At 28.1% G+C, this 25,068-nt stretch overlaps 1 protein-coding gene across 3 annotated transcripts; it reads right to left on the bottom strand.

Annotated features, from left to right (window-relative positions):
* Positions 1-3,094: 3,094 nt before the first annotated feature.
* Positions 3,095-25,049, bottom strand: LOC135929468 (antistasin-like). Of its 3 annotated transcripts, none has more exons than XM_065466071.1 (12): positions 24,851-25,049; positions 23,945-24,025; positions 23,657-23,734; positions 23,349-23,426; positions 23,061-23,138; positions 22,753-22,830; positions 22,020-22,103; positions 16,154-16,234; positions 14,553-14,630; positions 12,924-13,001; positions 12,736-12,816; positions 3,095-3,238 (listed from the first exon to the last, which is right to left on the bottom strand). In XM_065466071.1, exons 1-12 carry the CDS (start codon positions 24,930-24,932, stop codon positions 3,207-3,209), a joined length of 909 nt encoding a protein of 302 aa, XP_065322143.1. In that variant the 5' UTR covers positions 24,933-25,049; the 3' UTR covers positions 3,095-3,206. The 3 variants fall into 3 exon arrangements, with proteins under 3 accessions (XP_065322143.1, XP_065322142.1, XP_065322144.1); XM_065466070.1 differs by lacking the exon at positions 3,095-3,238 and adding an exon at positions 11,148-11,292 and having other exon boundaries at positions 24,851-25,044; XM_065466072.1 differs by lacking the exons at positions 3,095-3,238; positions 22,753-22,830; positions 23,061-23,138 and adding an exon at positions 11,148-11,292 and having other exon boundaries at positions 24,851-25,043.
* Positions 25,050-25,068: the final 19 nt, after the last annotated feature.

A 25,068-nucleotide genomic window follows, 5' to 3' on the forward strand; every position in this document is an offset into this window, starting at 1 on the left:
AGAGGCCGAGTTAATGGTTAAACAAAATTATAAAATGTCATGCCAGGATTTTTATAAATATCTTAATAACGACGGTAAACGTTTAGTTCCATTATTTAAATCTCATATAAAATATAATTAACTATAACTATTTGACTTTCTATATTTTATAAAATCTTATTTATACATTTGCATAAAATCAAATAAATTTATTTTTTACATTGTAAAATTAATATTTTGAATATTATGGCAAATCATAAAAATAAAGAAGCATCATATTAAATCTTATTAATAATTATCCTATAATAGTAATATTCTTACTTTGGTATTTCTGCAGCATAATTTAGTGAGCCTTTATTAAATTATATTCTTCTGATTGCAACTGCATATTAACAGCATATAGTAGATTTCCTATATGTAAAATTCCTAAATATACTTCTGCCATTTATTTTTGAAAATTATTTTCAAATAGGACAGCTTTTATAATCTATTTATTTTTTAAAGGTTTGTATTTTAAAATTCTACGATGGCGCGTATTAGGAGGAACCTGTCAACCAACATTATGCTGGCTCAATTCTGTACACTCTGGTTTTTGCCAAATTCACTGAGGAATTATCAGATCAGAAAGCTACCATGCAATTCATTGTGCCATTATATATGGTTAGCTATGTCTTTGGATATTTCATATCTGGAGAAATTTTTTTTAATAGTTTTATTAAAATGACATTAATTTTGTTGAAATAGGGGAGGATCAAGGGAAATGTTTTGATATCTCCTTATTAGATGCATCTGTTAGAATTGCATATGTTTGCACATCTTTCAAATCGTCAAGAATTGACCTTCTGGATTTATATCCTAAAACATTGTTGATAGCCTTGCTCATTTTGTGTTCTACAAAGTATTCTATTCATTTATATTAGTCGTTAAATATTATGGGGAAAGATTCTACCAACATTGAGATGTTGAGTAACTCTCTGAATGTTGTACTGCATGATAGGTATTTACCATTTCCGCAACTGTAGTTGCATCTATATTATTTCTTATTTTTGAAGAATATTTTTGTTTTGAAATAGATGTTGATAGAATGCCCTGTACTGATTTATGCTTTGAAGATTTTTGATACCTCAAAATATCATATTCCCTTCCCCCATTTATTTTTTTACATTGTAAAATTACAATTTTTTATAAAATTTTATCTTGTTTACATTCTTTTGTATTTAAAAAAGATCGTTGGTTATTATTTTTAAACAAAATTAATATATTATAATAAATCAATGTTTTTTTAATAATAAAGATAGTACTCTAAGAAATTTTGTGTCGTACAGTAATTACCTATTTTGAAAAATAGTTGGGTATTTTATTTTGGAAAATAGTTAACTATTTTATTTTGAAAAAGAGTTGGATATTTTATTTTGAAAAATAGTTAGGCTATTTTATTTTGAAAAAGAGTTGGATATTTTATTTTGAAAAATAGTTGGCTATTTTATTTTGAAAAATAGTTGGCTATTTTATTTTGAAAAATAGTTGGCTATTTTATTTTGAAAAAAAGTTAACTATTTTATTTTAAAAAAAGTTAGCTATTTTATTTTGAAAAATAATTACCTATTTTATTTTGGAAAATAGATTAGATTTTATATTTATAAAAAATAATAAGTGGATAACTAAGTCAATTCTAAATCCAAAAAAATTTTTTTAGCAATTTCTCCCACAATTTTTATATTTCTCCCACAAAATACCTAATTTCTCCCACAATTTGAAAATTTTGACCTGGCAACCCTGCTTATATACCTTGATAGCATAAAAAAAAGTCGCATTTTAAAAATAATCATTATTTTAAAAGGCGTCATTAATATTTCTAAGCAAAATTTTATATTTTATTAAAGAATATATTAAACAAAACAGACTTTGTTATCTTCAAATTTTTTTCTAAGTTTGATCGAATTTTTTTAAACTTTACTATACACTTTTACTTCACCCCCCTTCAATACTTAGATCCGCCCAGTATGAGTGTTAATTATCATCACAATCAAAATATAAAATAATTATCTTTCATTTGATACACTTATCAAATTTTTATTATTCCCTTCCCTCTAAATCAAGTCCAACTCATTAAAACCAAGAGTGAATGTTTTAAAAATAATCCTGACCCCCAACATCTAGACCGGCTAATCCAGAGAATAATCATTATAAAAGATATTTTAATAACTTATTTGATGTCCATATCAAAATTATTATTTTAACTCCCCGTCTCCCATCTAAACAAATCCAATCCCATTAAGACAAAGACTGAATCCTATTATTTTAGTCAAAATATTTTAATAAGCTTCTATTTAATACCCATATATAATGTCTTGATGAGAATATTCTTGACCCTCCAAGCCCTAAACCAGCCCAAGATAATTATCAATACAATCAAAATATATATAAATTATATTTCATTTAATACCCATTATTAGTGTTGTCAAATGGCTCGATTTGAGTCGATTTTTAAAAAGGCTAAAACCAAAAAATATTGCCTAAGTCTCAAAAATTAAATAATAGATGATTAAACCTTTCTGCCATATATGACTTAAATCTCTAGGCTTGCGTAATATGGTTCTAAATAAAATATTTAGTTTTTAAAAATAGCTTCAAATCGAGCCGTTTAACAACACTACCCATTTTCATATAAATGATAAAGATATGTCGAACCGAGGCAATAAATGTATCAAACCATTTGTGCTCTGAGAGAAAATTTTAAAAAGTAAACTAGACGTCGATGAATTTAATACTCCATACAAAAGGCGGTCAAAATGCGGCAATATATCAAATTCTAAACCACACAAATGTGGGATAAGAGTATTTGCTGATCGGGTCTTCTGGGAATTAGTCAATTAATAACATCGAATAAACTTCATAAATTATATATGGGTTATTCATCTTTCCGACTATTTTTGACGCTTACAAACAGTGTAACGATAAACTGATTATTATTTTTTTTAAATGATAAGGTATTTTTTTTAAAAAAAAGCAGGAATGGATTAGTTGGCTTAAAATTCAAATTTTGCGCTTAAGGATTTTTTTGTCATTATAAATTTATTTAAAAAGTTTTACTCAGTAGATACGATACAAAAAATATATTAAAGATAAAAACTTTATTGTAACTGTATTATAAACAATGAATGAAAATTAAAAACTTTATATTTCTTTATAAATCATTAATACATAATTTGTTTAAATAAATTTGATCATTTTCTTTTCCAGTAGCAAACGACCGGGTCTAAAAATAAAAATTATACATAAAATTAAAATATGTTCAAATCAAATAAATAAGCTATTTTTAACAAAAAAGAGCAATTTTAAAAAATTGTAATTTTAGCAAGATATAAATTACTGCAGCGGCAAATTCTACATCCATTTTTATCGATTTGATGACCATTAGGACAGACCGTATTACATCTTATCAGAGGGCAATCTTGAAAGATTTTATTTAAAAGTAAATTTTTTTTAAAAGTTATACATATAGTGCTGATTATAATAATATGAAAGTTATATTTATCTTATTATCTGCCACAAGTTAAAAGACCATTTAATGAATCATATAACCTATTCCATCTGGAATCATATGGATAACATTGCAAACTGCTTTACAATATATTTTTTTTAGTTTTCAGTGGATGTAGGTCAATGTGATACATCGAAAACATAATTTTAGATACATTACACATTTTAGGAAAAAAAGAATAATCTCCACCTTAATTAGCATTTGAAATTTCTATAATTGACTAAAAATAAATGTATACAAATGCATTTCTAAACTAAGCTCACATCTTCTAACTTTATTCATTAATTTTCTATAATCATTTTCAGTTTGTATAGCCATTCGCTGGAAGAACTTACCATTTGAATAATATGATGTAAAACGATAAATTTTTAATAGATTAACTAAGTCGTCTAAACTAGTGACTTGCAGGTTCAATTATTTTCATACCAAACCCAGTTATTTAGTTTTAAATCAGAGTTTTAATTATAATTATAAAAAAAATTATATGGAAAACCAAAATAGCGTGTCAAAAGTTGATTTGGAAAAAAAATTGATTATAACTAAAATTTCAAATGTAGTTAATTTAGTATATTTTTGTAAATGGAATATGATTTAAAATATATTCATTAGATTATACTTAATTATTTTCATGATAATATATCGTTGTCTCAATGAGATATTGAATCATATTTTCAGTTATATGAACTTCATACACATTAGAACCTGCAAAGTAATTTATTAGCGGGCCGAGCTCGCATTTTAAAAAATTTCGTGTCCGAGCCCATCCGATACATATTTTTAGTTCTAGTCCGTGTCCGACTAAAAAAAAATTGGAATTTGATTATAAATATTACATTTGATTTATCATTTGTATTTTGTTTATGTTCTGATCTTTTAAGAAATTACTTTAATTTGGATCCATTCTATAAACAATTTTATAAATGTATAAATTTGAGGCTATTTAGTTGAAAAGATCTTTGAAAACAAGAATTATCAAATAAAAGTATTTTATAACTGTTATAACAGATTAATATTAAAGAAGGAAAAAATATTATGCTCTACATTATCAATACAACCAATTAAAATTTGAATAAAGATATCAATAACTGCAACGACAGAGTCTATATCCTTTTAAACGATTTAATTCCCCCCTAACTAATTACATTATAGAAGAGGGCAATTTTTAAGATTTTCTTTAACATTTTATTTTTATTCTTCTTCAAAGTTATGGCTTAATTTACATCTATTCATGTTGTGAAGGTTATATGAGAAATATTCGTAAAATTTTTTTTATTTATTTGTTTTGTGTAACCGATATATAAAATATATCCTTCTTTTTGTACTTCCAACATTCTACAAATTTATATAATTTACTTCGCGTGTAAATACTTCGGGTACAAATCTAGGTTTTTTTCAAGGACAAGGTTAATTTTTGATTCGATAGAAAATTAATTAACTACACTCAAAATTAAACAATGTTTACTTTTATAACGGGGAAAAAAATTGATGAAAAATATAATGGTAAAATAAAAAAAATCGTTTCTAGATTTAACACATATTAATACATTTCTGTAATTCAATATTATGATTTTTTAAAAAGGGTATGTTTGTCTTATTGGGTAAAAGAGAAAAATACTGAGGGATAATAAACCTTAAAAAAAGATTTCATAAAAATAAAACTATATAATAAAGATACGGAAAAAAAATATCTTAAAAACAAAAAAACGGAAGAATAACTCTAGAAATTAAATCCTTCAGAAAGTTAATCGGTTAATATTTAGAAATAAATTAAAAAATAGTCATTATTAGGTTATATGCCAATTCCGTAAAAATTTTACCGCGAAAACTTTTATCGCGAATGTTAATTATAGCAAATTAAATTTATGGTGAAACCTAATCACAAATCTACTTGCGATTACTATTCCCCCATGAATAAAGCCCTCAAATTTTTATAACGAAACCCTTACAGCGAACTCTTTAGGGCGAAATAACAAGAGTTAATAATGGAAAAAATTTAAACGAAGTCATTATACCTGAACCCAAATCGTAATTAATATAACGAAAACCATTTCATGAATCTTATATCGCGAAGATATTAACACAGTGAGAGTAATGCCGCGATAATTGCTAATAGTGACTACTTTATTTTGATTTAAAACCAAATTAAAAAAAATTTTAAAATAGATTGCTCAAAGATAGAACTATAAATTTTTTATTTTAAAACCTTAATAAATTTATTTAATGATTTTTGAACTTTGAAATGGTTTGGAAGATTTATTATAGTAAGGATATTTTATGCTACCCCGCCTATGCTTTTTCATCAAGGTCTTATTATAGTAGAATAAAAATCACATCATTTTACGAATATTATCATTGGGTTTGTTAAATAGCCTTGATCTCTAGGGGAAGTAGAAAAATCTAGAAAATAAAATTAATGGTCCGCGGATAGATTTATCTCAAACCTTTTGAAAGGCATGGTAAATAAATTAGCACTAATTAAGTTTGAGAACATTTGATTGTTTTATTTATACAACTTATATTATAAAAAGATATTATTATTACTTAGAACTTTCAATTTTGAATTATTTTATTTATGTTGGACCCCCCCCCCACCCCCCATTTATTGTGAGGATTATAAATGATTTAGATTTTATATGTAAAAATTCTTATTAAATAATTATTTCAAAACGAAATTAAAGATGACTAGTTAATTGTAAAAATATTACTCACAACATTACCAATGATTAGATTAAATACTTTTCAATCTTGATAAATATTGAGATATGGGGGCCTAAAAATGTATCTTGATACAAATATTTTTTTAAAAATAGAATCAAGATATATATTTTTATTATAATCAGGTAAAGTTTATAAAAAATTTACTATGTTGATTGTTTTTCATCAGCATATCACTAATATTAATCACCTATAATGTACAATTATTCTATTATTACCACCATATTTACCATATTTTCTTAATTAATTGTGTTAAATAACGCTTACCTTGAAATGGAAAGAATCGAAAAATAATAAATTTAATATACAATAGTAGTATATTTTTTTTAAAAATTACATGATAAAAAATCGCAGAATAAAATTGCATCAATATGTATAAAATTGTCACAGCATAAAATCTTTAGATAAATACATTTTATAAAAATGTTACTGCATAAGATTTTTTGTATCTAGAAACATAACCCTTCTGGCCGGTCCAAGAGTTAGTTTAGAAAACTCTGGGAAGCAAACCAGATTTTTGCGCCTTAATCGAGATATATATTTCTGAACTACTAAGCCATTACAAAATGAGGATTCATTTTGAATATAAATAATCTTTTTTGCAAATTAAAAATATTTTTATAATTATATTTAATTTTTGAAAGTTAAAGAAAGAAAGAAAGAAAGAAAGAAAGAAAGAAAGAAAGAAAGAAAGAAAGAAAGAAAGAAAGAAAGAAAGAAAGAAAGAAAGAAAGAAAGAAAGAAAGAAAGAAAGAAAGAAAGAAAGAAAGAAAGAAAGAAATAAATAAATAAATAAAGAATTAAACATATTTACTCCAATTTTTTAGGATCGTTAGATTGTTCTGCTTGCCCAAGTAGCTTGAAATAAAGGAACAGAAAATAATAAATTTGATCATCATAGATTATAATTCAATTTTTTGTTTAAGAAATGAGAATTTTGAACTAATTATCTGGATTTTTAGATAAATTTAATTTTTTAAAAAATTATTTAATATCTTGTTATAAAAATCAAAAAAAAAATTGATATGTTATTTTTTGTTGACAAAACCAGGATGTAAAAGATAAATAAATATAACCCGATAACATATCATACCAAAGGTTATAAGAAGATTTTTTTAAAATTCTTTTCCAAAACTCTAATGAAAGTAATTTCTATTCCTATCAAGGCTGGGCAAAAGTTACCAACAACATTATGTTACAGTTAGCGCTACGCTACATAAAGTGTAACGTTCTTGTAATTCTCCCATTTTAAAAATGTGACGAAGGGCTTTATGGTTACTTTAAAAATAAAGCATTTTTTAGAAAAATAATATTAAATTAAAGGTTTTAAATAAAATGTTTTATTAGTTAAATAAAAAGAATCCAAAGAAGGCAATGAGATTTCTTTCTTTTGCAAATTTTATGGATAGGATTTAATGATTTATCTGTATTCCTAAATCAAATTAACCATTAAAGTTATTATATCCGCAGAGGAATACTACGATATTATTGCGGAAGACGATAAATAATGCTATATATAATCATGGACAAATAGGAGATGCTTACAGCCTCTTGTACAAAATTTCTAAGCGGTTTCGGTTCCTCTTTTTTTGGTATTTTGAAAATGAATAAAATAAAAAATGATCAGAACCTTAATCAAATTTTATCACCCGAACCTTTAAAAATATCGGTGAACCAGTTTGAATCTTTCGATGAACTCTTTAAACGATTATAATAATAAATTTTTATTGATTGATGATAAGTATCAGTAACTATTTTTTATATATTTTTATATATTGCTAATTGACAGCAACTACCCGAGTTAACGTATAAAAGTGTTCTCAAATATAGTTTATTCTTTATCCTTATGGATATTATTTGACGGAATCAATATTATTTTTAAATGTTAACATTTTTTTCTCTACATAATTATAATAAGTTTGCATGTAAAGAGGTTAGAACCGGTTTTTAAAGTGCAAACCGAACCGATATTATGAATTTTAACAAACCGAAGTTTGATAAATCTTTATTTTTATCGGATACTGAACCGATATTCGTTGCGTTTGAATCCTTTAAAACATATAACTTTAAAAAAAAGAATAGTTTATCAATAAAACATGCTCCTCTATCTTCTTAAATTTAGCTTTCTAAATAGAAAATTATTGATTAAGTTTATGTTTGACGGAGTTATTTTGAGGTCTTATAACGATGCCTCTACTATTTGAAGAATTAAAATAAAATTGGTTTAAGGAGAGAACCTGATATTAATTGCAATTTTAACGAAATTATTTATTTTTTAAAAAAAATTGATATTTATAAAGATGGAATTTATAATTATAAAGTCAAGCACGAATCGACCTCGCCTGGGGAAACTTGGGGCTTACTTATTTAATCTTTTCACATTTTGACCAATTTTGAGAGAAATTAGTTCAATAGATAAAAAGTTAAAGCATTGTGACCTAAGTCAGCATCCCTTCCTTCTTTTTCCTCTCCTCTCCTCGCTTTCTTTCTTGCTGGAAATCATACTAACGCAAATACCGCGGAAAATTGGATTCGAATCCTTTACATCTATCTAGAAAAATATCTATTTAAGTATCCACCGACGAGAATCTCTCCAATGGGCCATCGCGTATCGGGCTTTGCGAGAGAGAGGGGACATCATATTCAGTGCTCCTCACGATCAAGCTGCCGACAATCTAAACGAGGTCTCCACGACTGTTTTAATATAAGTCAAGCTACCCAATCATTACTTTCCTAATTGTCCAGTCTATAATCTCAATCTGTGATGACTTACCATATGAATTCCGAAAAATTATGCCAGGACAACCATAGAACGATTCGTCTCCGCAATATTTACTATAAATAATATACGCATATCTAATATATATAATCGTCGTAATCAATAAATGAACGGTTTCGTATAACCTTAATGTTAATTTTTATTTTTGGAACTTTCCTATCATCTTAATGTTAATTTTTATTTTTGATATCAACTTTCTTATCATCTTATAATGTTATATAAATCGAAGGAGACTATATACTTCTAATGTTAAATTTTTGTTTTTGTTAAAAAAAAAGAAAACTAAATTTTGTAATACAATTCTTCTTATAATGAAATTATATTATGATAAGTAATTTAAATATATCAATATTTATCTTTTTTATTGGAAGTTCCAGGCTTAGGAAAACAATTTCAAAATTATTATCGGTTGGCAAGGTTTGAGAAAATTTTTTTTAAATTAGGGTCGGGCTGGGCTTGCAAAATATTTTTATAAATTATATTGGGTACGTTTGGGAAAATTTTCAAATTTTTATCAGCTTGGACGCTTGGGAATTTTTTTTATTATTAACTATGGATCAGACATTGACCTAAAACAAATAAACCAAGGCATAAAATCTGATTTTGATTGTATTTTAAAATTCATTATGATTTTTTAAAATATTTTATTCCAGTTCTCAACTACCAAAATTATTATAATCTTTGGTTGGGATTGGGGAAATTTTTTCAAAATTATTATGGCCTTGCTTGGGAATTTTTTCAATATTAAATAATAGACATAGATGATCAGTAATATTTTAAAAATAATATTGATATGGGTATCAAGTAAAAGCTTTAAATATATTTTGACTCAAAACATAGCATTTAAACTTAGTTTTAATAATTTGAGCCTACCTGAAGGTGGGAGGGGGTTATAAAGAATAAAAATTGGATATTATTTTCAAATAACAGGTAACAACTATCATAAAAGAGTAAGGAGAAAATTCTCATTCTCCATCATTTTTGACGGACTCGGCAATGCTGACTAACGGGAGGGAGCTCTGGTACTCTTAGTTATATATTTTTCATTTTGCCCTTCAAGAAAGACGGGTCATCATACCTTATTTGATGTTAGATGAATCAGAAATTAAGAATATCTTATGAGGTGTGATTCACAAATTTACCTCTTTTTCGCCTAAATTTTAATATTTTTATATAATATATTAATAAAGTATAATATATAGTACCCAGAGTTGGGCAGTACCACGAATACTTGTATCTAAAATACAAGATCCTTTTGTATCTTGTACTCAGTATCTTATTAAATTTTTTAATAGATACTAATATCTGTATTTAAGATCCTTTATTTTGAAAAGAATCTTGTATCTTTTTCATTTTCTTTAAAAAGATACAGATACAGATTCTTTTAAATTTTCATGTTTAAAACATTTACATATCACACAATGTACTTTATTTTCTTCGTGAAATCTTGTATTATTTTCTTTTTTTTTCCCGCTCTATTTTAAAAGTGTTGTTAAATGGCTCGATTTGAGTCGATTTTTAAAAAGGCTAAAACCAAAAAATATTGCCTAAGTCTCAAAAATTTACTAATAGATGATTAAACCTTTCAGCCATATATGACTAAAATCTCTAGGCTTGCGTAATATGGTTCTAAATAAAATATTTAGTTTTTAAAAATAGCTTCAAATCGAGCCGTTTAACAACACTACCCATTTTCATATAAATGATAAATATATGTCGAACCGAGGCAATAAATATATCAAACCGTTTGTGCTCTGAGAGAAAATTTTAAAAAGTAAACTAGACGTCGATGAATTTAATACTCCATACAAAAGGCGGTCAAAATGCGGCAACATATCAAATTCGAAACCACACAAATGGGGGATAAAAGTATTTGCTGATCGGGTCTTCTGGGAATAAGTCAATTAATAACATCGAATAAACTTCATAAATTATATATGGGTTATCTATCTTTTCGACTATTTTTGACGCTTACAAACAGTGGAACGATAAACTGATTATTATTTTTTTTTAAATGATAAGGTATTTTTTTTTAAAAAAAAAGCAGGAATGGATTAGTTGGCTTAAAATTCAAATTTTGCGCTTAAGGATTCTTTTGTCATTATAAATTTATTTAAAAAGTTTGACCCAATATTAAAAATAAAAACTTTATTGTAACTGTATTATAAACAATGAATGAAAATTAAAAACTTTATATTTCTTTATAAATCATTAATACATATAATTTGTTTAAATAAATTTGATCATTTTCTTTTCCAGTAGCAAACGACCGGGTCTAAAAATTAAAAATTATACATAAAATTAAAATATATCCAGAACTGAGTGAATTAATTATAATCGGAAGGGCAGATCCAATATTTTTGAAATATATATCGGATCTTTTAAATAAGTTGCTTTAATAAAATCGGAAAAATATATAGGCAGATTAAGTTAAAATTTTGACAAGTTCGGATCCGGGCCAAAATTAAAATTCAAAGATCAAGGTTCGATCATTTCAAGCCCGAATGAAAATCTGCCCAACGTCAACCGGGTTTAGTTAGAACAACCTATGATTTGCCCGTACAAGGATATACGTTCTTATTTTGCAGCTTTCAAATAACTTATAAATTTATATTTAATCCCTATATAATTTAAATTGTTATGGAATTTCTATCAATTGTTGGACTATAGCCGGAAGCTAGTCTTTTTTTTATAATATTTTCCCTACGTTTCATTAGCAACAAGATTAATTTTGCATATTGAAAATGTTGTTGAAAGAGGATTGATTCTAAAATTATATATGGCATGAAGAATGTGATCGCACTTAGTTTAAATCGTGAATTCGCCAAGGGAAAAATATTTATGCAGTTCAACGGGCTTTAAAAGTATTTTACCAAAGATTTATCTGGTTTAATAGCATCTTAATTCACTCTAATCTAAATCCATCATGTATGAAAAGAATTAAAGTCTGAAAGAAAATATAAATAGAAAAAAATAATAGGTTAAGACCTTTTCAAATTTCTAAATGAACTTGAAACAAAAAATTAACGAAATGTGACCTTTCATTTCGCCAGAAAAATCACGCTAATGATATCAGAGGAAAGAAGAGATTGATTGTTGCACAAGATAAAGGGAAGGGTCGATTCTAAGGCTACATTTATAGTAAACGCGTTATATTCAAGCGTTGCGTTATTACAAAATAAAGCCAATAAATAGGTATGATAACGCTATGATGAAATTTGAAAAACATACGTTGCGAGCGAATTCGATAAAAAAATATATAATGATGTCTGTTGTATATTACATATTTAAAATAATATCTCTATTTTAGCTTTCTCTTAAATTAGTTATTAAAAAACTGAATCATATTTATATATTTTTGATATAATTCAGTAATTGCTATTTGATGAATAATAGATCTCAAAGGATGTTCCACTTTTAAAAGAAGAATGTGGGTTATGAGTCATTTTTTATTTTAAATTTTAGCATTATAAATCACAATTTTTTTAAAAAAAATAAAACAATCCATTTCTAAATAATTTTAGGGTATAATTAAGTTCGATGTTATTTAATAAAATAATAGATTGCATCAATTAACGAATTTTGAAGTTATATTAAAGATTTTAAAATGAAACATTTTTTTAAACCATTCGTTATAGATAAATCATTATCGATTGAATCGGTCCACAAAAACGGCATTTAGGCAAAAAAAAACTATTTTCAAATATTTTTGCTTAACTGCATTTACAAGTTGCACATCCATACTTATCATTTTCAAATCCATTTTCGCATTTGTTAGAACATCTGGGTGCGCTACAAACTACAAAAAACAAAAACAAGGTAGATTATAATTTAAACGGAAAAATATATTTTGCTATAAAAGTATATTTCAACATTTTAATAAAGAAAATTTGTTAAAATATTTACCGCAATCGCATGTTTGACAGCCCTGTTGGTCAAATTGGTAGCCTTTAGGACATACCTTGCATTTTCTTAGAGGACATTCTATATATTTCATATGCCACACGAATGTAAAATAAAATTTTATCAAATAAATTGGTAAAAGTAACATTTTAGCAAAAAAAAATAAGAAATAGAATTCAAAATGTAAAAGAGTCCGAAATTATTTCTCGGAGTTAGCCGGCCAGTGATACACTGGTTAAAGAAAATATATGTTTTGTCCTACTAGGCCTGTGTTATGATCCATTTATTAAATATATGAGAATAAATATAAATATATGAAACATTTAGTATATATTAAATTTAATACAGTCGATTTTTTTAAAATCAATTGCCAAGACTGGCATCAACGATTATTAAGCCTCCTTCTCGTAAACCTAATATTATATAACCTTGCAATCTTTTAACAAGTGATTCTTAGATATGACTGCCTGACCACTATCCTCTGGGCCATAGATAAATCCTTCATTTGTGATTATACACATACAGTGTTATTAAATTAAAACCATCCAAATTATAATCTTTGCAAAAATAATTAAAATATAAACAAAGCATTACTGAAATTTCTTTTATTATTCCTTTAGTTATTTTAATTATTTTTGCAAAGAGTATAATTTTATATGGATGGGTTTTAATTTAATCGTCAATATGTTTCATTAAATCATCACAACACTGTATCTCATCCTTCCCCACAATAGTAACTTTCTTAATCTAGCAAACTAAAAAAAATTACAAATATAAAAACCTCAGCAATTTTATATTCTCACCAATTGCAACTTCTACCATTGGACAGTTTGTTCCTATCACCTTCGGTTTAAAAAAAAAATTAGCTCACAAAGTCAAATTAAGAACAATTGACTCTAGGGAGTTTTTATTCCTTAGGTAGAAAATACTACTATTTTAAATTTAACTATTGTTCCTTTATAGGGAATACAATTATGTTTTACTAAAATTATTTTGATTCATAATATTTTTATATAGCTCTATTTTTTAAACCGGCTAACTCAATATTTTAGCTAGAAAAATATTGTCTAAATCTCGAGATTTCGATAATAGATATTCTGCCATCTATGACCATCTGCGTTTTTTTAAATTTAAAAGTCTGATTTTACCGGAAATGTATTTCAGCATGTTTTGGAATGCCTGTCATGAATTGTAGAAAATTTTACAGTTAACTTGAATCATTTATAATTTATGTGAAAAATCTATGGAAAAACTAATATATTAAGTTTAAAAGTTTATGACAAAGTTAACTGAAATTCATACGGTAGGTATTTCAAACATGATGAACTACATTTCAAGTAAAATCTGATTTTTAAATTAAAAAAAAACGCACTCGAAAAGGATTTATAGTTGAAAAAAATAAAATATTGCCGGAAAAAAAACATTACAGCTAACATATATTTATTTATTAATTAAATATACTCAATTATTTAATTAATTTGCTCGGAAACTGGAGAAGTTTTTATCAACAATATTATTTTTTTTACATTTCTAGATTTTGGCCAAATTATTATTACCCATTCTAGATTTTTGTGTAACAAGTATGGAATTTATTTATGAGTAACAGTTTTTTGAGAATTTAATCAAATATACCGCAATCACATGTTTGACAACCTTGTTTATCAAATTTGTAACCGTTAGGACATGGCTTGCACTTTTTCAGGGGACATACTAAATATTATTTTATATCACCAATTAATAATATAATAAATATCAATACACAATCGGTAGAGTTGTAACATTTCGGGAAAAAATGTTACAGTGATTTTGGCTCTTGATGATTCAGTCAACCACCTCCCGGATAGTTCTGATCTCTTAAAAAATTACGACATATACAATAAAACTTACCTAATTTGAGTTTTTTAATAAATTAGGGCAATTCACTAATTTGACCAAAATTATGGGTCTAAATAAAATTCTTGTTAACTAATACTGGAAAATAAAATGTTTTGATTGTGAGACTCTCTAAGCTTGGCAAACCGTGATCCCGACGATATCAAAATTAGACAGATCATACAGTTTATCCTTATAAAAATATATGTTACCGTCAATGTGTTTTTTCCGGTAATATGAATTATATTAAATTTAGTTGTTCATTGTTCATGATAAAACTATCTGAAATTCATATGGTAGGTATTTCAAACATGTTGGACTATATTTTTTTTTCGGTAAAATTAGATTTTTAAATTTAAAAAAGGCACTCAAAAAATGATTTAGAGTTGAAAAAATAAAACATTGCCGGAGAGAACACATTGCCGCTAATATATATTTATTTATTAATTAGAAATACTCAATTATATAATTACAATTATTGCTCAGAAACTGGGAAGTGTTTATCAACAATCATTTTTTTATATTTCTAAATTTTGTTAAATTTACTACTCATTCTATTGGTGTAACTCATTGGCGTACGCAGCGGGGAGGGGCAAATCCCCCCCCAAGCCAAAAAATGCAGATGCCGGATATATTTTTCAAAAATATTTTTGTTTAGAGTGTTGTGCAGATTTAATTTAAAACATTTCAATATTTTTTAATTCGTTTGTAAATAAGAATTTTAACTTGTAAAAATTGATAAGAATATATAAATATGTTATTTTAACAACTTTTTACATGTCAAATAATTTTATTTTCAAATAAATTAATAAATATGGAAATGTTTTGAATTAAATATACACAGTACTTATTAATTTATATTTGTTAATATTTATTCCTATCTCATATTAAATATATATTTAATTACATTTATTATCACAGTAACTAGTATTAAATTTATTAATAATTTTTTTTTGATAAATTAATCAAATATACCGCAATCACATGTTTGACAACCTTGTTCATCAAATTTATAACCGTTAGGACAAGGCTTGCACTTTCTCAGGGGACATACTAAATATTATTTTATATCACCAATTAATAATATAATAAATTACAATCATTTCAATCGGTAGAGTAGTAACATTTCGGCAAAAAAATAAAATAAGAGTTGCAGTAAAACTTTTCTAATTTTGTTTCTTGATAATTCGGTCAACAACCTAATTTTACCAAAATTTGTCCCAATCAATTTCCTATTAACTACTATATATTAGAAAATGACCTGATAGATTACTATCTATTGGACAAAAATCTTGGTCCTAGAGGTACCCAAATTAAAGAGGTTTATACTGTATAGTGTATATAAGAAAAAATTTGCTTACTGCATTGACAAGTTGGGCAGCCGTATTTATCCATTTCAACTCCATTTTGGCAAGGAAAAGCACAAGGGAATGGGAAACAAACTAAAAATATATATATTAGGATATAATTATTATCAAAATATTATATATAACCTTTTTATATGATAAATATTTATACAGTAAAACTTGCCTAATTTGAGCTCTTAATAATTAGGGCAATTCACTAATATGACCAAAATTTTGAATCCCAACAAAATTCTTATTAATTAATATTAGAAAATAAAAAGGTTTTAATAAATTAGGAAACTGTTCAAAGAATCAAGATATTTCAGGTGTCCATGCTAAACAAGTTTTACTGTATTTTATATTATACAATTCAAAAAATTGTTTGCAAACTAAATATGGTATATTTTTTTGGATAAAAAAAAAAGATAAAAAAATTGTGTAGTAAAGTTTATTTTTAGCCATTTTAGCCGATTATAAGCTGGCTAAAACTAAAAACGTTTTTATTTATTATTTTTTGTTTTGAGAAAAATATATACTATAAAATTTTATGAAATTTATAGGGATTTAGTGCTCAATATCTAAGCTAACAAATAAACTTTACGGTAATAGATTTGAAAGATGCATATTTACAATTACCAACAAAAGAGAGTAAAGAATACTTAACCATATCAAACCATATTGGTTATTTCCAATATCAATGTATGCCTTTCGGTCTTTCAAGTGCGCCGACCATTTTCCAAAGATATATGGATAATTTATTACAAGACTGCCAAATGACCGGAGTATATCTTGACGATATTATCATAACGGGGAAAAATGATGTAGAACATTTGAATAATGTAAAAAAAAGGATTAATGAAATTAAAACAGGTGGGTATGAAGGCAAAATGGGCCAAAATACGCTTTTTAAATGAATCAGTTTCTTTTCTAGGTTTTGTAATGACAAAAATGGAATACACCCAGCGAAAGAAAAAATAGATGCTATTCGAAGGATACCAATTCCTAATAATATACACCAATTACGATCTTTTTTAGGACTTGTGAATTATCACGAGAGATTTTTGCCACATTTGCATGGAATTGCCGCTCCACTGCATAAATTAACAAGCATTAAATGTTGCTGGGGTTGGTCGGACAGGGAACAAGAGGTATTTGATAAAATAAAACAGCTTTTGTCAACAAATAAAACGCTAATTCCATATTCGCCAAACTTGCCAATTATATTGGAATGTGACGCCTCCAACACTGGTTTTGGAGCTGTGTTGTGTCATTTAGTAAAAAAAGGTATTAGCAGACCTGTCGCATTTGCCTCGTGAACATTATTGGAGTAAGAGAAAAATTATGCACCAATAGAAAAAGAGGTACGAGCACTTTTGTTTGGAATGGAAATTTCATCCTTTCATATTTGGTCGAAAATTTATATTGCGAATAGATCACAAACCTTTGGAAAAATTATTTGGTGATAAACGGGAACTACCAAAAATATCCAATAGTCGATTAACGCGTTGGGCTTGGAAAATGTCCGCATATGATTTTGATATTGAATATGTTCCAGGAAAAGAAAATAAAGTAGCTGATACTTTATCTAGGCTTCCAGTAGAAGGCATAGAATCAAATAACGATGAAAAACATGCGTTGAAAATCAGAGCTACGTTGGTAAATAGTAAAAAGAACGAATGTTGCTTATTCCTAAATCGCCCCCACAATATAAAAGGTAGGTAGCCCTGATTTTTTTTATTTTTCAGGCTAAATGATGAGGCTATCAATGATACAATTAGTTTAATAATATAAAATAAAATTTTATCGCAAAAAAGCAAAACACCTGCTATATAACCATGGTCTCCCCTTAATAAAAGATATTATCCTGAAAATTGCCTTTTGATTGAAACTTTTTTAGATAGGATAGACATTTGCTATACTGCTATTAGTTAGAGTTAAGGTTATTTAAATTTTCTTCCTTACCAAAATTCAAAATAAAATGGATGGGTGCCTTTGTGGATGATAACGATTAAAAGTCGTCACGATAATTTTGACCTTAACTAATAAATGGAAGTTGCCTCAATTACACGCCAAGTTACTAGTTCTAGTTCTATTATTTCTTCCTCCGATAATTATATATTATATGAAAACCAAAAATACAAACAATAAAACAACTATATAAATTAGAAACCTGCAGGCCCTATCCTAAACCCGCGGCTTATTTTAAACGAAATATCTCAAATCGCCATATTAACTACAAAAATTAAAAATAAATAGAATATATTTAAAAAAATCAGGACCAGGGCTGTGTGATGCAAATGGTAACTTTGCAGGTCTCTGATATAAATAACAAATAACTATTGTTTTCCTAAAATAAGCTTTTTTATATGAATATTTAATGATATGTTATGATATGTTGTCAAAATGTAGTAGCAAATAATTAATTTTTAAAAGGTAAAATAAATAAAGATGAAAAATGTAGAAATAGAATTTACGGGAAAGGATAGGGGATGAAAATAAAGGAAGTTAAGAATATGGAAGGTTATTCAATGGAAGAGATGAAGCTTAGATAGTTAGAGCGAATGATGGCGGTAGCAAGTCTTTGGCGTAAGAAGAGGGATTCCTTAGGCTGATCGGTTTTTCGCGGATCCGTTTGCCTAATTCCTTGAAAAAACGTTGAGCTTTGCTACCGAAGGTGGTGAGAATGGAGCAGGTGATGGGTATGAAGAAAGAAGGGTCTAAGGAACTGTACTTTATGTTCCGAGATTCTGCGCGTGCGAGGGCATCGACGTTATGGTTAGATGGTGCATTTGGGTCAATGCAGGTTAATTCCCAAACCAGGAGCTGACCCCTTGACCAAGGAATCAAAGACATTCCATCAGGATTTTTCCCATCGGTTCTAAAAATTCCAGTTGGTTCAAGTCTAGATGGAATGCCTCCTGATTTGAGGGCGCGTAATATGATGTCGTTACATTTGGTGTGCCGTGAAAAACGGATACGACAAAAGCGACAATGGAGGCAGTGTCTACCCTTGCTGTCGACACTGGTTTCGCAATGTTTGCATTGGTACGGAAGAACAATTTTGCAATTGAGCCGTAGTCCAATAGCAAATCTTAGATCGTCAGTGGAGAGCAACAAATCAAGGTTGTTGGAGGGTATGGTTACCAGAAACTCGTAACCGGATCCTTGGTTCAATTGATGAAAAACTGTGAGATCGTCGTCGTGAAAGCTCGATTTTAGGTAAGCGACGGAGCCTTCGTTGAGTGGAATATCCCAGTCTCTCTGTGAACATGAGGAGGGTCGTGGAGTATTTGGGACAACGGAATTGTCCCAAATGGTCTGGGCTTCAGCTAATAAGAGGTCAGGGAAGTTAGAAAGCTGGCTAATGTGTGAGTCAGATGAAAGACGAGAGGCGATGAAACCACTGATGGAAAGAGTTAGAGGTGAGCTTAAGCCGATACCCTTGAGCTTGCATGGAAGTGATGCTTGTAACCATGAATTATGGTTAAAGCGAAGATTAAGGATCTCTTAAGCAAGAGATTTGACGGAGATTTCAAATAATTTTAATGAGTCGGGAAATTTGAGAATTGAGGTGGATCGAAGGGCATAGAGAATTTTAGGAATGTAGTAAAAGTATTTGAGGAGAAAAAAAGCTTGATGAGTGGGAGAAACTTAGAGATGTTTTTGAAATGAAGTAAGCTGGATGATACATTAGTGAAGAAGTGATTGATGGATTCTAGACCACCGACTGGAGAGCCGAGATGACTAAGGGATGAGAGTTCGGTTGTGTGGAAGTTGTGGGTGAATGGGATGGAGCAATGAAATGCAGTTTTTTGTTCGTTGAGTGAGAGACCGATAGTATGGGAATGCGTTTTGATGATGGTGAGTGCCTTAGCAACCTCGTTAGCGGGATCGCAGAGTATTCCGGCGTCAATGTACCAAGTATGCAGTGGAAGATTGCAGTCGGAAGAAATGTTTTTGACCATTTCGTTGATTCCAATGCAGAAAAGTATCGAACCCAGAGGATCGCCTTGTTGGATTCCTTCTGATGATGAAAGTAAATAGTTGTTGAATTGGAGATGAGATGGCATTGAATAGCAGGAATGGAAGAATTGGGAAAAGGTGGGGAATGAGTGGTACATTTGTGGGAGAAAGTGAGAGCTGCGAATGGAGTCGAAGGCGTTAGAGAAATCAATTTTAACGAGGATTTCGTTACTTGGATTTGTTTGGAGATGGATACGAGTAGCGTGTGTGGCTATTACGCAGCCACCTTGGATGCCGATTCCTAGTTTGTGAGGTGCTAAAATTAAGGCTGCGTTGTCCTTAATTTTGTAAGATATTAGTTTAGCGACAAATGGCGGAATACGGTTCCGATTGCTATTGGGCGGATATGCTAATTGAATTTTTCGAGTGCGATTAGTTTAGCACCGAATAAGAGTGATTTGATGGACTCGGGAACGAGTCCGTGTGCTATTTTGTTACAAAATGTATTTAAATTTTGTAAAATTGGGACCTGGCTGACTATGAGGGGGGATGTAAGATCCTGGAGGAAGATGGGACGAAGCCCATCGTAGCCGGGAGAAGAGTCGGGGAAAGATAGAATAGATTTACGCACCTCGGCGGGGGTGAAATCAGTAGGAAAAATATTGGGATGAAATCAACTCCGGAGGGGTGCTTTAATTTGAGTTTGTTGAAACTTTCTTCGTTACTAGTAGCAAATGAATCATCAGATACTACTAAGCGAAGGGCGGATTTGATATTTAGGTTGTTAATTTTGTTGGAAATTAACTTTGCCTTTAATTGTAGGCTGGAAAGTTTTTTGGATTCATGAGAAGATATTGTGGCTGTGAAAGATTTCTGAATCTCTGGATTGGGAGGTTGGAGAGTCTTGAAGGAAAATTTGAAGAGTTTAAGCCAATGATCGAGAGAGGAGAAATTATTTAATAATGATTGAAGGCATGTGGAGAGGGCTTTGGCTACTTGTACTCTGGAACCTTTAGGAATTCTAGAGATATGGGAAGTTTGTCGGATTTTAAGAAGTTGATGATGTCGCCACGAGGAGTAGGTTGGAAGGGAGTAAATGTGTCTAATGTGGTTGGTATGTAGGTGTTATTGGATGAGGTGGAAGAATGGCTGTGAGTAGAAAAAGTGGAAAGGGGATTTAGAAAGGGAGGAGAAGGACGCTTCCCGGGCTCAGGACAAACGATGCCATTAAATTTGTGTTTGGTGAAGAGGCCGGGTTTGATGATTTTTATGTTTTCAGAGCATGCGGGACAGTGTACCATTGTATGGATAAGGTGAGGTTGTGAATTGAGTGAAAAGACTTGTGAAAGAGGGAAGAAATGTCAAAATAATTGTGTGGTGAATGGGGATGTGACAGAGAGTAAGAAATAATCTACAGAGAATAAAGATGTTGTAAAGATAAGGTATTTTAATATGAAAAGGAGAATTGGCATAAAGATTGCCGGGGTTAGTTGGTGTTTGAAAAAGGTTGAAAATTTGTTTTACTAAATGTAATGGTTAGAGAAAATAAAAAAATAAAAGATTGAGGAATATATATGAAAGGGGTGAATAAAAAAGAAATATTTTTGGGTATGTTTATGAAAGGGGGAAAAAAAATATATTTTTGAGAATGTTTTCTTTCAGGTATGGGGAAAAAAAGTTTTTTGCAAAGATTAAGGGATGTATAAGAAACATTGAGCGATATAATTGTTGTATTTGCACCGAATTTTGTAAAATATTATTTTACTATAAAATTTTATCAATATAAAAATGGTTGAAATACTATAATACATATTTCTATCAATTAATTGTAGCCCGTTACTAAATTAAAAAATTGAACAACTTACAAAAAATTTTTTTTTTTAAATTAAGAAGAATATGATAAAAGTTCAATTTTTACCGCATTTGCAAGTCATACATCCATTATCATCCAATTGGTAACCATTTGGGCAAAAAGGACACTTTAGTTTAATTTTAGGGCAATCTTGTGAATAGGATAAAAATTCATATAATGTATAATTTATAAAAAATAAGTTAAATTTAAAACCTATCATCACAATCGAAAATTATTTTAGACCAAACAACCCAAAGAAAATCTCTTTTTTTAATGAACAAACATCTGCTACTGCATCACTCTATCTACTTAAGTGTTTATCTCTTCCATCTAATAGCTTGTTCTATGACTCACATTCCTTATTCTCTCCACTAGATTCTTTTTGCTACTTTTCTCGATATTTTATTAAACTTCTTCTATTGTTTTTCATAGTTTTATTATAATACAACATATGGTGCATTTACTAAAAAATATTGATTGCGTAGAGCCCGACTGAATTCGTAAAAGCTGGGGTAAAAGATAAGGAAAGGAAAACATTAAGATATTTCAGATGGTTAGAGCCACAGTGGGGTGCATCGAAGAAAAAAAGTAAAAGCATCGATGATAATTAGAAAGGTGAAAAGAGGTGAGAAATAGAGAGATTTGGCACTTAATACACGAGAGTATAGAGGAATAACTCAAATGAATGAATAAAATTCTGATCATTCTTTAATGAACGACAACAGAACTAGATAAAGAAGACTGATAATAATCATTTTAGCCAAAAATAACATTTTAATAAAAATGAGAATTAATATACTGCAACGGCAGGTTCTACATCCATTTTGATCGACTTGATTGCCATTAGCACACTCCTTACATTTAAAAAGGGGACAATCTTGAAAAATATATTATATAATATTTTTTATATTTATAACTTGATTTATGCAAATTTTATCAAGATTCTGTATAGTAAGCTTTATATTTATAATTTATAAAGAGGTGAGCAAATCTTAAGGTTATTAAGGCTGACATTATTTTTGACCAAACATCATGATAATCAAACAAATAGGTTTTATTATCGATGATTTTACAATAAAATAATTCTAATAAAATATGAAATATTACCGCATTGGCAAGTTTTACATCCGTTTTCATCGACTTTATTACCATGTATACATTCTTTGCAACCTAACTGGAAGCAATCTTTTAAGATTTATATAAATTTATAAAATTTTAATGATTTTAAAAGTTTTAAAGTTCAATAATGTCAAAATATCTTTTAAATGTGCTACAAAATCTTAAATTTGTCTGACTATATATAAATATAATTATCTAACTTTCACACGATCTAATATAGCAGGCTTAATTTTAACAAAATACTTTATTTTTATATAATTATAGGTGTATATTAACTGCAACGGCAGGTTCTACATCCATTTTCATCGATTTGATTGCCATTAGCACACTCCCTACATTTAAAAAGGGGACAATCTTGAAAAATTTATTTTATAATATTTTTTATATTTATAACTTGATTTATGCAAATTTTATCAAGATTCTGTATAGTAAGCTTTATATTTATAATCTATAAAGAAGTGAGCAAATCTTAAGGTTATTAAGGCTGACATTATTTTTGACCAAACATCATGATAATCAAACAAATAGGTTTTATTATCGATGATTTTACAATGAAATAATTCTAATAAAATATGAAATATTACCGCATTGGCAAGTTTTACATCCGTTTTCATCGACTTTATTACCATGTATACATTCTTTGCAACCTAACTGGAAGCAATCTTTGAAGATTTATATAAATTTATAAAATTTTAATGATTTTAAAAGTTTTGAAGTTCAATAATATCAAAATTTCTTTTAAATGTGCTACAAAATCTTAAATTTGTCTGACTATATATAAATATAATTATCTAACTTTCACACGATCATATATAACAGGCTTAATTTTAACAAAATACTTTATTTTTATATAATTATAGGTGTATATTAACTGCAACGGCAGGTTCTACATCCATTTTCATCGACTTGATAACCATTTGAACATTCCTTACTACATTTTAGCAGAGGGCAATCTTGAAAGATTTTATTTGAAAGTTATTTATTTTTTTTAGGTTATATATAGTGGTTATGAACGTTATATTTATCTTATTCTCAATATTAAGAGATCCATTTCATTATAATAAATCATTAGCTATTCCAGCTGATACTATAATGAATAAAAAAGAGACCCACAAAGAGTGACCTTTTCCCATATTTTGGGTGGAGATGGGCGGGCGAATTAATCTTTTTCAAAGTTTAGGTGAAGAACGGGTGGTTTAGATATCAATATAAAAGTATTATAAAACAAACGTTGGTGGGGGTTGTTTACGCCGATGTTAGTAATAGCATTATTTATTGTTTATTTGAGTTTTAAAAAATTATCAAACGTGCAATCTGAAGGCTATTATGCATATAAAATTACTTTAACACAGCTATTATAATCTATCGTACATTAAAAAAATAATTTAGGTCGATGCGCCTTTTCACTTGGTTACTTATATTTCCGCTTAAATAAATTACATGAAAATTCTATAAAAAAATTATATTAAATGCAGAGTTTTATTTATAGAAATATGGAAAACCAAATAGGCGTGACACCACTATCTTATTTATATTCAGCTATGCTTATAAATCATTTTAATGAATGAATCATTAGTCAATGTAAGCATATGTCATTGATCGGCATATTTAGAAAAACATTTAATTATATCTGAAAAGTGATTTGCTTGGTGGAACACGAGGCCTTATCCAGTTATTAATCAAATTGAACGGAACGAATTTAGCGTATTAACGGATAAAAAGAAAAAATCATGTTGTTTAATCAAAATCATATAAATTTAAGAATTAAATATATTTACCTAAAGGTTCGCTGATTGTTGTGTAGTTTTGGCAAAAGTAGTTGGAAAGAATGGAGCAGAATATTAAAAATATCAACATCATTTTAGAAAATAATTTTGATAAGTAAAATTTTGTTGATTTTAAAATTTTTATATCATCCTAATTATAAAAATCAAAATGTAAAATAATACGGTTTTTTTTGAAACCTATTTTGAATATAACTATTTTACAAATTATT

Source organism: Gordionus sp. m RMFG-2023, chromosome 5 (assembly GCF_954871325.1).
Source record: "Gordionus sp. m RMFG-2023 chromosome 5, tfGorSpeb1-WG-v2, whole genome shotgun sequence".
In the NCBI taxonomy this organism is placed as follows: Eukaryota; Metazoa; Nematomorpha; class Gordioida; order Chordodea; family Parachordodidae; genus Gordionus; species Gordionus sp. m RMFG-2023.